The sequence below is a fragment of the Haemaphysalis longicornis genome, unplaced genomic scaffold (assembly GCF_048455015.1).
Source record: "Haemaphysalis longicornis isolate Haplotype H1 unplaced genomic scaffold, Haemaphysalis longicornis Haplotype H1 scaffold_1, whole genome shotgun sequence".
NCBI lineage: Eukaryota > Metazoa > Arthropoda > Arachnida > Ixodida > Ixodidae > Haemaphysalis > Haemaphysalis longicornis.
The window spans coordinates 295,620,911-295,637,384 of NW_027526203.1; the positions used below are offsets into that span (position 1 = coordinate 295,620,911).

General features: G+C 43.0%; 1 protein-coding gene across 10 annotated transcripts in view; it reads right to left on the minus strand.

The window, feature by feature from the left end:
- The window catches only part of LOC144148417 (uncharacterized), a 203,713-nt gene that overhangs the window by 122,544 nt on the left and 64,695 nt on the right, over window positions 1-16,474 (minus strand). For all 10 annotated transcript variants that reach the window (XM_077680008.1, XM_077679998.1, XM_077680004.1 and 7 more), the window contains 3 exons: window positions 14,213-14,437; window positions 13,976-14,136; window positions 12,847-13,058 (listed from right to left, as the gene is read on the minus strand). In XM_077680008.1, coding sequence (XP_077536134.1) covers window positions 12,847-13,058; window positions 13,976-14,136; window positions 14,213-14,437 — 598 coding nt within the window. The remainder of the gene's footprint in view (window positions 1-12,846; window positions 13,059-13,975; window positions 14,137-14,212; window positions 14,438-16,474) is intronic.

A 16,474-nucleotide genomic window follows, 5' to 3' on the forward strand; every position in this document is an offset into this window, starting at 1 on the left:
TGCCCTCGAGACCGCCTTTTTTTTTTTTTCCTTTTAGTGCAAACACAAAGCATATACCAAATGGCACAGACAGGGCATAAACTTGCTACAGTACTCAGAACTCAGTGGACTTAGGAGAAGACTGCTGCTCAAAGCTGTGTGACCCAAAGGTCATAACTTCATAATACACACACACACTCTATGTAAACCTCCTTTAACGGTGGCTGCACATGCACGACTGAAGCAACAGGTTCGAGAGTAGTGGTGAAGCATTTTCACGGGAGCGGCAAACACACACAGCACACACATTCCACACTGCTCCTTACGATATGTCTGCCAGAAAATGGTGTGGAGGGCACAAAAGCCTGCTATCCCAGATGCAAAGACTAAGTATAGTGTTCTCTGCACAGCAAATAAGCTTTGCACGATTTTTTTTAGTCATCAAGGTAGCTAGGAAGAACACAGCCGTATAGAAAATAACAGAAGAGAAGTGTCTTCTTTGTCACCAAATCATGCGAAGCACACAGAACCTTATTGACATATTCCACCAGAAACAGGAATGAAAGCTACAAGATCGCTGGTTTTAAGCCTTTGCAGCCCATAAGGCAAGCACAGCCCTGCATTACTCAGTATTAACCGGCAAATTATAGTTAATCCTATGCTTTTATGAGTGAATACACAAGCAAGCAATGCGTATTATGGATTAACAAGAGTAGTAGCCTGCAGGCTCGCATAAATGTGTGTAGCACAACGCAACTATGCTAAAAACAGGCCACATCAGGCTAACTGCGTCCTAAATAGAGCTTCTGAGAAGTGAAAATAAAGCACTATGTATCTTACAATGTGAAGAACTAAGCATGTAAAACTGCAGCGCACGTTTTTTTTTCAAAATCACCCCAGCAAAATTTAAACTGTGCGCCCTTGGAAGACACTAGACTGCGCAGGTCCCACGAGAGCCACCTACACACTACACCTCTTCTACTGTAGTTTATGGCCCATGAAAATTTTTATTTCACATGGTTATGTGCATTCGTTTCATCAGTCAATTTTACTGCAATGTGCTTGCTCTCACCTTACCAGTTGTGCCCAAAGATGGCACAGAGTATTAGCAGCAATTGTAGGATGACAACTGCCTCATTCACAAAATCTGCATACTACAGAAGGAAAAACATGCTGCATGATACAATTATGTTTCAAACATGAAAGGATAAAATGCTAAATGGTGGAGTACGTCAATAAGGTAGTGCATAAAACTGATATAAATGTCTCTTTCGAGCAGTATGAAAAAAGATAGTGGCGTCAATCCTATTTGCTTCATGCTAAATGGTGGAGTACAACTACTTTGCAGCTTTCACAGGAAACGTCAGCGCCCATCTGTTTAACAAGGCCTCACTGACAGGCTACGCCTTGAAGTTTCTTCTATAGAGCGCAAGGTCAATATGTACGAAATTTTGAGTTGAATGGCACTTCCATTACACGCATCACATAGCCAACCAGTGGCAACAAGTATGGCAACAATTTAGCATTACGACAGCCATTTCGAAATGGTGCTGCAAGCTGTGAAAGTTGCAAGCTGCAAGGGACATGCGATAGTATAAACTCTGTCTAGAACCGATACGGGACTTTTCTACAAAAGCAAGGTCCTCCACATAACTCCGACAAGAAGAATCCCACAACCTCTGAAAGGCAAGTTTTCTTATTTTCTCTCTCTCTAAAAAAAATCACTTCCGCCTCACATCCTTCACATTTGCCTTTTTTAGCACACAACACGACGACACTGTTTTGGACCTTGTACAAAGCTGCGGCAACTGTACATGAATGATGCTGATATTGATGACTGCATGAACTCTTGATGCTACGGCGATATTAGCTGGCAAAAATAGAATCTTTGGGCCGCGTGATGTGTTCAGAAAACGATGCACTATGAACACTGTACATGGGCCTCAGATCGGGTCAAGGAGGAAGGCTGCCACTACAGTCACTCCTTTGGCATAAAGCTTGCTTGTTTCCAAGGGCTACAGTGCGCACAACACAACAAGCTTTCAACCTATGACCAAAACGGCGACAAGCCAACGTCGGAGTCAAGGCATTACTCGCAAACTTATCACAAAACAGCGCTGCACAGTATGACCTAGTCTTGTTTTTAAAAGCGGGGATTTCGAGCTTAGCATGCTCCATAAAAAGTATTTCTGACGCAAACATCATGACGTACCACCAACCCCACCAGGCAAACATTTTGCAGACATAACTAGGATGGTTTCCTACGCATGCTGTCAAATCTGAATAAGCAGCCTGCAATGTTTGGCATGTACGGTGGCTAATGCACCCTCGCATTAAACCGGGTTGATCAGCAAACATGCAAATTTTTAGAAGCCGCTATCTGCCCGCTACTGTAACAATTTTCGTGTGGTTAGCAGTGGCCTCATCCTCTTTGTAGCACAAATTGTTGTGAAATTGTGTTTCAGCTGCACCCACAAATTTTTACAAATGAGCCCCCAAAACACCTTAAATCAAACAAAACCTTTATTTAGCCCGTATATGAGACACGTATACCATTCATGTGCAAAAAAAAAATGGCTGGCATGTGAAAATCTGCTAAAAAATTTTTTTTTCTTTCATACAGTAAACAATTTTATAGCAAACAGCACTGAAATTTAAACAATATTACGCAAACTATCCCCAAGCCTGCTATCCACTTTTTTTATGCACTATCCTTAAGTTTCTCTCTCGCTTCAAGTTTTTTCCAGTGCTCACTAATACTGTTGAAGGTGAAAATATAACAGGCAGTAAATTTAAGAGAATTGAGAGTTTGTACTTTACTGAACCACCTCTCACTACCAAAAACTAGCTTTCCAAAGTATAGTAGTTTTTAAAGGCTGCCCTTTAAGAAAATATAAATTCATTAGTTCATGAGTGAATAAATAAATCGGTAGCCTTTGCATAAACCAACGTTGCAATCTCTGACGAAGACCCTGTCTTTTAATCTTGATCCTATTTCCACAAACAGTTCTTCTTCAAGCTCCAACCAGGTTTCTTGCACCCACGAAAATGCACTTGCCTAAGCAGCCATTACCATGGGGTAAGCTTGCTTTCCGCTGCTTTACAAACCAGAAAAAGTTAGTGTGAGCAACTCCAACAAATCTAATCTAACAATATATACCTTCTTCATACCTAATACCAACAAGCAAGAAGTTCAGTGACACCGAATTATTCCAGTGTTGTTTTTTTCTGCCCCTCCCACAACTCTGGATGTTTGTTCTCTGAATTTTCATTTAGACTCACAGGCACCTTTCGACCACAGGCACAGGCACCGGCTCACAGGCACCTTTATATCATGTTTTTCTGTCAGGGAAAGATGTCGATCACCCAAAAGGTGCCAAAGGGACTAAGAGGCAACTTTCATGACGCTCTAGCCTATCCCCCTGGACCAAGAAGTGGCAAGCCACTTCAAATTTGCCTGGAAGTGAATATCAATACCTCAACTCCCCTCATGATGATACTGATTTCATGAAGCCTCCTGTTATGTGGTATCACGTTCCCATTGTAATTAAGGTCAATGTAAACTATAGTTCCGACAACAACCTGGCTGTAATTATTTCTAGAAAGCATCTCCATGCAGTAAATAGTGCAAATTCCTTGGTATAAAATACCTTCAGTCAATAATCCTTTAAAAGCCCATAGTGTTAAACATGGTTTGGGTATTGGGCTGCCATGAGTAGATGACTAAAGCAGCCACATATGAGACACTCAGGTGTGTGGGTGTCAACATAGCTACTATCAGCACATGTCACGTGGTTCAGCTTTCACCCCCTCAGAAGAGTTAAAGGCCTTCTTTAGAGTTAAAAAAAAACTGCTTTTAGGCACTCCCACTCTAGTTTTTCTTTTTCTTTTTAAGCTGTACAGACTTCCAGCTTTAATTTTTCCTCTACTACTATAAAGACAAATAAATGATTGGATAGATAACAAACACTGCTTGTTTTTACACAGCACAAGCAACATATTTTAATAGTTCTACCTACATAATATAAAACACAAGTTACCATTATGTGGTTATGCTGTACAATACATTGGATTAAAGCAGCCCCCCCCCCCCCCCCAAAAAAAAAAAAACAGCCATGAAAGCTATCTTCCCCATGAGAAATACTGCACCCCCATAATGGGTTGAGATTAAATCCACATAGAGCAGAGCACCTGTACGTAAATGGTCTCTTTCCGTGATAAGTTATTCAACTGTCATTTGATTCCCTGTCATTTGACAGTGAAATTCAGACGTACTGTAGCAAGAAAAAAAAAATTGGAAAACTTGGATCCGCAGGGCCCTGTGAGATGCTGTTCTGCCAAAAGCAATATGATACCATAATATGTTATAACTGTTACACAGTTCAATTACCACAAGAATAAACACACAAAACAGTGATGGACTTCCCCTCTGCACATAGCTGCAGTAATTCCCAGCTGCCTACAATTTTTTCTTGTGAGCACAACCACACAAATGTACCGGGTGTCCATGCGATGAAGATAATTCAAATAAAATAAAGCAAGACACAAACATCCTTCCTTATGATACGGATGCTCTATGAGATTTCCTCCACAAGTAATATAAATTATCGTTATCTGCACATATGTGACCACTTCTTATAACAATTGAAAAATTGAAAAAAAAATTTGAAGAAAATTGAAAAAAAAAAAAAAAGGTGTGGCGTGATTACAGAAGATTACAACATCACACAGTAATGTTGAAACAATCTTATGCAAAACCTTGCCGCTTTCTTGTGGAAAATTGAACCACCTTGCTCCTGTAAGTACTATTCTAACTGCTCTACAACACTAATTGAAATCCTTCATGCGTTCATGCAAATGGAGCTTTGTGCGGCAAATTTATCCCTCGCAAAAATCCTCCTTGACTGGGTAAGGCATCTCTTAAATCTTTGCTGCACTACATTAATTCGTGGTTCAACCGCATCCTTTAATGTATCTGCACTGAATGTTCTAAATGCCGGTTGTCATCCGACACAAAAACATTAACATAAGCAGTCTGCGTATGTCAGCCCTCAGTGTATAGTCCATTCCTGCCAGATTGCCGAATTGGCCTAAAGCAAGAAAAGCTTACAACCTTAAAAATAAAACAAAACTAGCGGTACTGGAAACCCCAAATATATGAAGGTTTGATACAGTATAAAAATAACCCTCTCAGGGTACTGGCAAAATATAAATGTGTAAAAAATATACTCTTTGCCTTTTGCTTTAAGTGATTTTTGCTTGAAATGGACGTAAAATGAACACAATCTTCTGGTTTTCTATTGAAAAGACATTTATAAAATAACGTGGCTCGTGCAATAGTTGCACAAGGTTCTCAGTTAATCAACGTGTATTTACAATAATGATTAACAACTTTGTCACAGCAATCAGCAAAATTACTTTGGCCAAACTCCAATAAAGTTCTGTAAAGACCGCAAAAAAATTCAATTCCATAGTTGAGTGCCCTGAAACTGTGGTAAGCTACACGTAGTCGGATGGCAAGAATACTATGTACAAAATGGTAGTACAACTGAAATGGGAATGCTGGCTTTATTACTACTTCCGACATTACTACTTTCTAACCATAAACTATAGTGCAAGCAGGTATATTATAACGTTTTGCTGTACTAAATGCTAAACAAGTGCTGGCACAGCCACGATTGTTCACCCAACTGAGATTTTGCACCTCCTGACTCGGGCTGTTCAGCAGGCAACATGGCATGTTAGCACGCATCACATTCCAGGCTACGCAGTTTAGGCTTATGAATGAATACCCTTAGGCGTGGCCATTCATTTGTTCATCATCATTGTCATCATCATCAGCTTGTTTCAGTCTACTACAAGACGAAGCCCCCCCCAAGGATTTCTAGCCACTTCTGCCATGAGTTTCCACAGTCCATTCCTTGTCCCTCAATTTCCTAAGCTCACCTCTCCATTGAATCCTAGGCCTTTCCCTACTTCGTACTTCGTTTACCATCCCCCGGTAGCCATTTCATTAAACGAACGGTTCACCTGTTGTCCTTCATCCCTGTTTGACAATTATAAATAAGAAGGCAAGTATTCTAGTAGGTGTGGCAGTTAGGCGGAATTAAAACAGAAGTTCTTGACAACTTTGATGGTGCAACCAAAGCTAATCTGCACCACAAATTCACACATTATCACCTCGTAATTTATACCTTTTTCAGGCATATATCAGGCCCTTTTAACTTGCATTAAAACGAAATCCAACTGTACCTAATTAGCACAAAGTAAAAAATGCAACTGAACGTGCCACAGTATAATATATAGCAGTAACCAGTCTTTAGCACTAGTCATCAATAGAACACACTGTTTGGAAAGCTGGTGCATATTTCGTGAAAAATTAGAGCGCAACTACGACAATGACAAACTAGGACAACGACAACCCGTCATCTCCCTGTTTGTCATTGTCCTAGTTGCGCTCTAAATTTTTCGTCACTAGTCATCAAGTCATCAATAGAACAAATGTTTTTTTGGTCATATAACTGTGACTTGTGATTGTTTGCACACTTGTGATGATACAAAAAAAGATGAACACAAATGGGGAACTCTCTTTACGTAGTAAGTGAGCCGATCAAAATGCTCTAGCGACTGCAGCAATGGAAGACCAACAAGCGCCCAGCTGTGTGCAGATGCACTTCCCTCAAAATGAACACATTTTAGTGGTAAGAACATTAACTTAATGCATGGTCTTGCAGACCTACTTTTCCCTTCATAAACACATAGGTGATCTAGCCTGTTCATAACAAGCAACCTTCACAGATACCGACTAACACAAAGGTAAAAAAAAAAAAAAAAACAGCACAGGATGCCCTATTCCTCACGACTCGGCTTTTGTTCTGTGCCTCAGCTCACAAATTTCAGTGGCTGAGCATAATTAATTAGAAAGAAAATTCAACTTTAGGCAAATGTAAACGCTACACACGAAATTGCCGGCATCGCCTTTTTGCAGTAGGCTTGTCCATGTTAATGTACAGCATTTATTTTGTGAATTCGTTTCAATACCAACTAAGGGAGTTCTAGACGGCCAGAATGCTCCCATCTCTTGGCAGCTATAGGATAGCGCAAAAAATATGCCAGGTCAATAAAGGAAAAGTCGCCATGACATGTCCCATGCAACAGAAACCAAGCTTTGAAAATCACACCTTTCATTATGAAGTAGATGCAGAAATAACTGAACAAACAAAGAACTTTTTAGCTATGACCACTCCTCTATGTCTCTGTGGTTCCTTTTTTCTTCTTTTTTTCCCTGCTTAAAATAAACATCACCTTTTTGTTTTGGAACATTAGTGCAATTTGAAATATGTTTTTGTTCAAATACCGCTGAAATTTCTTAATGAAAAGGTTGCTCAGTGTCAGAAAGAAATATTCAATATATAATTATATATTACAAAACACCACCACCTCAAGTTATAAAGAATATTGGTAATCATCAAGATTAGGTTCTGTAGTCATTTACACATGTAAACCATTACAGTTACATGGATCTTCAAACTGTGAGAATGAATTTTCTCTCTTAGTGGTGTGACCTTCAGTCTTTTCTCAAGGGCTCCACAAACACCTTTCCTTTTTATAGGCTAATTTAGAAGCGAAGGTGGCAAACTTAAAATCACTGCTAGGTGCAGTAAAGTATGGCAGACAAAGACCTAGAGTTCAATTCATTTGCAGTACAGTAGCCTATTTTCTAAAGCTTGGTTATAGCTCTATAGACACTGCGCGTATTCTGACACAGAGCAAAGACAGAGCCATATCACGTGAAATGCTGGGTAAAAATGACTAGAAATTACACGCCTTTCTTTTGCTCTTATTGCAACTTAACAATGCCATGTTTCACTCACTGTTTTGTTACCTTTCAGTATATTTATGCCTGTTCTAATGTGACAATGCTGTAAGTAATATTGTGTGTATTTTCCATGAACCGCCCCTGCCTGGACAGCCAAGGTCATCAGATATCAAATAAATAAATAAATAAATAAAGATATAAATAAATAAATAATAAGTAAATAAATAAATAAAGATATAGATAAATAAATAATAAATAAATAAACAAATAAATAAATAAATATCACCCAGAAAAATACTTCAAGATATCACAGTAAAATATACAAAATTATCTCCATGCCCCATAGAACATCCCTAACATTTACTTAAACCTTCCATTGGTTCCTGTGATGAAGGTAATGATGCATGATGGATCGAGTCACAAATAATAGTTAGCATTAGCCTTTCACATTATTGTGCATAACGCGGAGGCTATGAACACTTCTTTTTGTATTAATAGCTCGCTTAGATTGTAACAAAATATAAGCATAAACAATATGTTTAAGTACTTTTGTCCTGTTTAAATTATGATCTCTTTTTTTAGCTTAATATTACACCACCTTGAAATGTCAGGCAGAACGGCACTACCATTTAAAGCTTAGCTCACAACCCACTTAAATTGGTCACATCTTCAGAAAGGCCTCAATGTCACAATAAACATTGACAGGTCACTATTAGTCACTGATTGACTACCTTGTTCTTGTTTGTGATTAGGGATAAGCTGATAATAAAGAAATGATAAAAAAAATATCCCAAAAAGCAATGTTAACACTGAGACTAAACACACCTAGTAGGAAGGCTAGAAATATGTCTAGCGCATGTACACAAGGAAGTCCTATTCATTTCCATCGGATGCCAGAAAAAATAACAAAGTGTGATTTGTAATCACTTTTTTTTTTCATCAATTGGCCATTTTTTCCATTGTTGCTTTTTTTGGGCCTCCAAAGCTCCACTAGGGCATACAAAGAACATTGATGTGCAAATTCAGCCCTTCTCACAATGTTTCTTTTTTTTTTTTTTCTGTGTTATTCTATAGGCGCTCCATGGCATCACAAGAAATGTGCATTACAAGACTGTTTCAACAGCATGCCTTTCTGATAGCTAGCACCTCCGTCTGCTAAAGGATACACAATCAAAAATATGTATGACAGAAACTGAAAGAAAACAACTGTTTGAGAGTTACTTTGTTTCTCATGAAAATTTGAGACAAAACTTCAAGCTCACTAATTTTGACAAACATATATGAAATCAAGTATCGCCAAACTCAGTCCCACATTCTGTCTGCCGGTAACTTAGACCCATCAAGTTTGACTGGTGCTAAAAACTAGAGACATAAGAACCGGAGGTTAGCAAGGCTCAAGGGCAAAGCAAGAAAAATATACGAAGGATGGATGTGCTGGAACGCACCCTCACAAACCCATATAAAAAATCCAGGCACCTAGGACAAGATTTATGTCAGATAACAAAAAACTGAACAACACGCCACTGCTGTAATAAAATTCAACTGAAGGGAAAGCTAACGACGCCTTCCCTTGTGAGCGCAATCTACTGTGTCAGTTTCGGTCACTACTGTCCTTTTTCTTTACTTCAGACTCCTCTTTGCATTCGTTAGTTTGAGCTTGGAGAAAAACATAAGGTGGATGCATCACCTAGGACAATTGTCATTACTTTTCGGTCTAGACACCTTGAACAACATTGGTTTGCGTGTTGATTCACATTAGAAAACCATGAGTGCCTTGAACAGCATGTGTGTATTTAAAGTTTATACACCCCACTTAACAAGCAGATCACTAAATAAGTGCTAGGCACTAGGAACTTCAATTTTTCTATTAAACTCATATGAAAGGTGTGCATATTAAATATTGCATCATTTTTAAGCCTCACATGATGAGAATAATCCTTTTTATGCACTTTGTTCATTTCTAGATTTTTCAGATTTGAAATATGAAAAAAATATATATACAGTGGAACCCCGCTGATACGTCCTACGACGACCCGCTTCTTACGACCGATCACCGGGGTCCCGGCAACTCCTCATAGAAACAATGCACTGACAACAACAGCAATGATGATACGACGCTCAAATGCACGCGGTCCACTTCATACGACGGACCCTGGCAGAGATAAACCGGCGTTTTTCTGAACTTTTGCACTGCTTCGCCCCCTTGTCTCTACCGTTTTTTATTCTTAACCCCCGTTTGACGCTGCTTGATGTGCAAAGGTCCGCAAGCAAGCCAGACCACATGCTGAACAGACGCAAGCAGGCAGGTACTTGTGAGTGGGAGTTAACCTTCGACGGCCCCACGCGGCAGCAGAATGCCAACGCACCAACTGCGAGTAGTCAATGTCGAGGTGGCTGGCGGACCGTGAATTTGAAGCTCCCATTGAGATGACAAACAAGAAAACACATACGATGCAACCCCTCGGAGATGACTAACCACTCGCTTTCCTTGTCCGCTCAATCCAAATTTCTTCCTTTCCCGAGAATCTCTCTGCCCCTTCTCTGCTCTCTGCTTATTTTTTTAGTGTCTTTCAAAGTTGCGTTGTCGCTCTGCTCCTTTCTTTGCCGCCATTTTTTTTATCACCGCCTGGTAGTACTATCGCTCATTTTGCTAGGCCTTGGCAGTTTCACACTCTCGCCTTTGCCCCTCTCAATTTGCTCGACTGGCCACACTGGCCTATCTCGCGTGCGCGGCGCTTGTCTGGCGGGCTAGTTCGGACGCCGTGGAGAGGAGGCGGGCACGAAATAGGCGTTCCTTTTTTTTATAAACATGGGATTTTAGCTAGAGGTTCACAAATTATGCAGAAACGCGCTAAATATAGGCATTTAAACAAGTTCTTAGCCCACCTGTCGCCTGGGACCGTCTACGAGGCCGGCCTTTACCCACAACCCGGTCATACGACACCCCGGTCATATGACGCTTTTGCGCGGTCCCTTGAAAGTAGTATTATCGGGGTTCCACTGTATAAGCTTAGGGAGAGGAAACGTCATTTCCAGCCTTTCCGTATTTCTGCCCTCAAAAGAAGAAAGAACCCTTCATTAAAGGGCTACTGAAAGCTAAGCTATATATGTATGATAGTTTCAGCTGATGGCAAAAAAAATAAAAAAAGGGCTGATGGAAGGTGCCCACATTCCTCTGCAAGTTGCCACAGCAGCTATGAAAAGAAAGTGCGTTGCAAAACCTTCACTTCCAGGATGTATTTTCCGAACTGATTTTTTTTTTTTTTCATGCCTTCAGTGATCTAACAATGTGCACGCTTGATCCTTGCACCCAACAAAAAATATGACAAACTGAATCTGACATAGCATGCTACTGTGAGTTCAAAAACTATGCACATAACGTCAGTGTTTTGGTAATGATAAAAAAGGATCAAGAAACCAGATAATTTCTACTGAATAAAAAAACATTCAATAACGAATTACAAACTTATCCCCCATTACTTAAAAGGGTGCATTTAGCAAACGTCGCAAAATGGCATTATAATTTCTTTTCTAGATTTAGTGTACTCTCAATAATTAAAGCTAGAAAAAATTGAAAATTACCATAGACAAGGGAAAAGATAAATTAAGCAGAACTTAACAAATACAGAATTACTTATACACGGCAAGGGCATCAGACCAAGCAACTTAGTTTGAATTAAGAGACTGCACAAACTGCAGGCACAGCATTACACAACAGCTGATTTTAGCTCAGTAGCTGATAACAGCCAGCAATGTTATCTGAATCTTTGGAACAAGAAAACCATTGGAATATGGAAAAATTGGCTGAAGGTACAGTAATTGGTAGAATGTGCGACAGTCTCCTATTGCACATTTGCTCATGGTAACTGCCACTTGGAACAGCCAAACATACTCGCAAAACTTACTTGCCATGTCAGTTTTAAGCTCCTGAGTCCCCTTTCAACACCACACTTCTTTGTATGATTAAAAACTAGGCTACAATGAAATGCAGACGACAAACGCGTCTCCCTCTCTTCTCTCGTCCTTGTCTTATTGTGCTTTTTTGTTTTTTTGCCTTTTCTTCATTGTAACCACACACAAAATCTTGAAAATGATGAAGCCTTAGGAGCGACAGACTTAATGGAGCATTAAGGCCTAGGTCAACTGTAAATGGGAAGCTGCTTGGAATTACATTGTTGGGATGTCACTCTTGGCACGTGCCACACTTCACGAGTGTGTTCGGCATGAGATACATGCACCACCATAAACCCACATCATGATGTGGTCAGAACTGTGTCAATGGACATTGAAGAGAGATTGCCTCTCTCAGTGTAATCAAGCAGGACAACTGTTCCTAGCATATGGGACAAATAAAACACTACACTCGAAAAAGACAATGACAGAGGTTAGCCTTGGAGGATGGTACAAGTTGCTTAAAAAATTATACGGTGGAAACTCAATTTCCTTTTCCCTGGTGTCTATTATAAAAATATGGACTTTGCGGGCATTTTCTGTCCTTTTCATGCACTCCCGAAGTATCCAATCATAAGCGTCAGTGCCAGGCAGGCATCTCTGGGACATCGAAACTGACGAAACTGAAGAGGAAGGGACATAATTCGGCTGGAAAACTAAGCGACGCTCGCAATGCCTTGAAAGCACTTAGAATGACACAGCACACAGAGCCTCCCAAGTGGCCTACTGCCAAACCCGAGGCTGTCACAGTGGGGCACTGCCGATGTCACAACCCCAGACTTCCTCTCGATACTTGTAAGCCATCTGCCGCCCCAGGGAGTGGACGCAAACAAAGCCCCGAGCGGAAAGGTGCATCAGACGTGTGAAAAGACCGCCAGCCTGGGCCAGGTCCTCCTCACAAGCTGTGCAAAGAAGCCCGCCTTGCGGGGGGGCCGCTTTCGGTCGCCGTGCGTGGCCGGTGCCCGTTTGTGGGGCCGCAGCAGGCGGCGCAGGCGCGAGCGCGCGGGGTTGGGCGGGGGCGGCTCCCCTGGCCCGGGGTTCTCCTGGTCGGCCTCGCTGAGCGTCTCAGCCTGTGCCAGGTACGGGGGTGGCCCTACCTGGAGGCCCACGCGGATCTTCTTGGTCAGGGCGCCCTCGGGGAAGATGGCCTGCACCTGGGGCACCACCGTCGAGCTCAGCAGGCCCCCCTCGGGCCCCACTGCGTGCACCTCCTGCCTCGTCCGGCTCACCACCGCAAAGTACTGCGGGAAGTCCGTCGTCAGGATGCGGACGATGCGGTTCGTCTGCAGGTCCTCCAGGGCACTCAGCTCTGCCGGCAGGGAGGGGGCGGCACCGCCAACGGGTCACACGGGGGCGTCGACAAGGGGCAAGACACCTCCAAGCGCACGGCTTGGATAGCAAGCGCTGCTATTCTGCGATACTGCCCCAACTTAGTTGCCCACACACATTTTCTATGCATATTACACCAATCGCAAAGCACCAAGAGTAGCGCAAACTAGCAAGAAAGTTTATGTAAGTGGTGTCCAGAGTCATTGAGTAGGCACGTCCTGCTTTTTTTTTTTTGTGCTTCAGTAAAAAAAATGAGCAGGTTTTTTTGTATCAGAACACAGAAATGTCTCTCCATTTTACCCCTCAAAAACCCTAAATACTTCCAGACAGAAGAGAAACTGATGCTAAATTGACTTCGTACTACAGTGGAGCCCCGATATGTCCCCCGGTCTTATGACGACACGCTTCTTACAACGAATCACCGCAGTCCCATAAAACTCCCCGTAGAAACAATGCGTTACAAGCCCCTATCATGCAACACTCGAATGCACAGGGTCCACTAATACGAGGGACTCTGGCGGGGATGAACCGGCGTTTTTTCCATCTTTTACACTGCTCCGCCGCCTCATGCCAACCTTTCTTCATTCTTAATCCCCGTTTGATGCTGCTTGATAGAATATAGAAGTTTAAATAGGTTCTTAGCCCACATGTCCCGTGAGACCGTCTACTAGGCCGGCATTGACCCGTGCCCCAGTCATACGACACCCCACTAATACGGCGCTTTTGTGCAGTCCCTTGAGAGACGTATTATCGGGATTCCACTGCATCGAAATTCCCACACGCTTGACCCTCCAGGCAGCTGGAGACAGTCTAGCTCTAGTGGGCCACACCACAGCGAAACCTCCTCAAACAAAACAGAGCTGTGTGACGCTTTCCATACAAACACAGCCCACCCACCTTCTCCTTCAAAGCTTTCGTTGAGCACCTCCTGCACAGCTTCTTCGGAAGCCTCGAGCGTGTGCTCCTTCCACGTCTCTCCGTTGTCACTGCGCAGGATGCTGATCTCCCGCTCCTTGCCACGCAGTGAGGCAAAGTGGGGAACTTCGAGAATCACCGGTCTACAAAGACGAGAGAGCGGGTCAGCCGCAGGACAGGGAGCCCTGCCCTCCCTGGGGCGAAGAAGCAATCCCTCACCCGAGGAACTTGGCTCCTGCCGGCCCAACCTCGAGAATGCGCGAGGCACAGGCTTCTCCCTCAAGCAGGGGCGGTGGATGAGGGAGCTTCTCCTTGCGCAGGTAGCGGCAAGTGATGCGCATAGGCATCTGTGCCTTGCGTGGTGGGATGATCACCCTGACCCCAGAGTGTCGGCAGCCACGCATGGCGCCCCCACGCGCATCCACCAGGAAGCTGACAAGGAACCTGAGGGCCACAGGGAAGCCACCATTAGGGGCCGCTCACGGGTAAACCGCTGCAGCGAAGCGGGGCACTTGCACACCAAGCGGGACAGACGACGGTAGGAAAACAAAGAAGAGGGGACCCCCACGGTCCCCAAGGGCTCTGTGTGATGCAAAGCAACAACATGTGCATTTTCCCAATGATTCAGTGCAACCAGTTCCCTAGCTTTGTTTCTACTCCTGGAGCCAAAAAGCACTGGCACACGTAGCTGTCTGTCTTACACAGCTTGGGAGTGCCCACGGCGCACTCCCGGTATTCTTGGCTCGCACCGTAGCCTGCATGCGTGGTCGCGCTCGTACACAAGGTGGTAAGCTTTAACCACTTCTGTATGTTGCATTTCCGCTCGCAGGGCTTCTCGTTGTTTCATAGCTGACTGAACCACTGTGTGTTTGCAGAAGTTATAATAAATAGTGACTGCGGGCGTCTGTTGTCCCCCTTTGTTTTCACAACGGATGCAACTGCAGTCGGCGACTGGTGGCACGGCGTCTAAAGTTAAAATGTCGGTTCCAAGCGAGAGTGTTGACCAAAATTCAAGGATAACTTGTCCTATATAACCAACTATCACACATCTGATGTCTGTTATAAAAGAGGTCAATTTAATGGTAAAGGTAAGGTGGCCAAGCATTTGGGTGAATAGTGTCGCTTATACCGGATTCTCTCTTACATCTAGCCTCTTATACCGAGGTTCAACTGTAATTCAACAGGCCGAGACATTTTCATCACCGCCTTCTTAACCAAGTAATTCCACGAGGCCTAAATAAAAAAGGACGACTGAAAACTGGAAAAAAAAAAAAAGGAATCCTCAATCCTGGTGTATTGCTGGTCTTCTGCATGGGCAGTGCAATTGCTAGCAAGCACTTGAACAAGTTCTTTTTTTCCGGCCAATTGCCATCAGATCAGGACAACTGTCACTTACAATAGTGAGGTAAAAAGGGGCCACCCATGTTCGCGCATCATTCCTTATCGCCTCAGCCCCAAGTGCCACCAGGCCTGCCCTATCCTTCATCAAACAATACTGGACCCCTGGTTCAAGCCTCCTACATAATGCACCAGCCTTACCAGCCCTAGCACTCGTATTTTGCAGTGAAAAGGAAACATGGAGCTCAAGGAAACAACAGCGCAAAACCCTCTGAAAAAAGAAAAAAAACATTTTTTGGCCCGATACAACGTCTTGCTCGTGTTTTGCATTCTATAAGTGAATAAGACGGACACTGAAGGCTGAATAACTTCTTTTCTTTCAAGTGAAAGATTACACGTTTTGTAGCTCTCTCAGCTTCTGATTGACAAACGATGGCTTGCGTGGTCATAAATAACCATAACTTGCCGCTTCTCGCCCCCGTTTCTCGTTTCTTTTGTGATGTAAAAGACTGTGTCACAAGGAGCACAAAGTGAACCATGCAAAGACGATTGAGCCCCGCCCCAGTCGACTGCTCCCGTGTGATGCTGCCACATAGGAGAAGGTGGCAGCATCAATACCAATGCAGTTGGCCAGAGCAAAGCTGATATCCGGTCTGGCAGCAGTCCCACTTTTACTAATCACCTCTCAATTTTGCCACCAGCTAACATGTACACAGCTTATTTTAATCTGAAATGAGGGGCTTGTTGAATGCTCACAGAAAGGAAAGCGCACAGCCAAAAACGCCAACGAAGGCATAGGAGAAGTAGCTAGACTCTCTTTTCGTATGAAAATTCAAATTTTTGAAATGTCATGCGAGAGAAAGTGGCAAACGTGTGCCCCAAGAAGCATGTGAACCCACCAGGACACAATCCCCAAGTGTACGATACAATTGCATACCATGAAAATGGAGGGGAAAACAGTCACCCCAGTAGCTGAATTGGTACAGTACCAGATGCGTTATCTGGCGGTTGTGGGTTTGGATTCCCCCCAGAGATCTGAACCGGCAACCTTTCAATAGCATGCTCGAAGGTTGTGGGTGCATATTTTTCTCCCCTTTCTTTCATTCATAACAGTTCAAAATTTTCATTTTTACACACACAAAA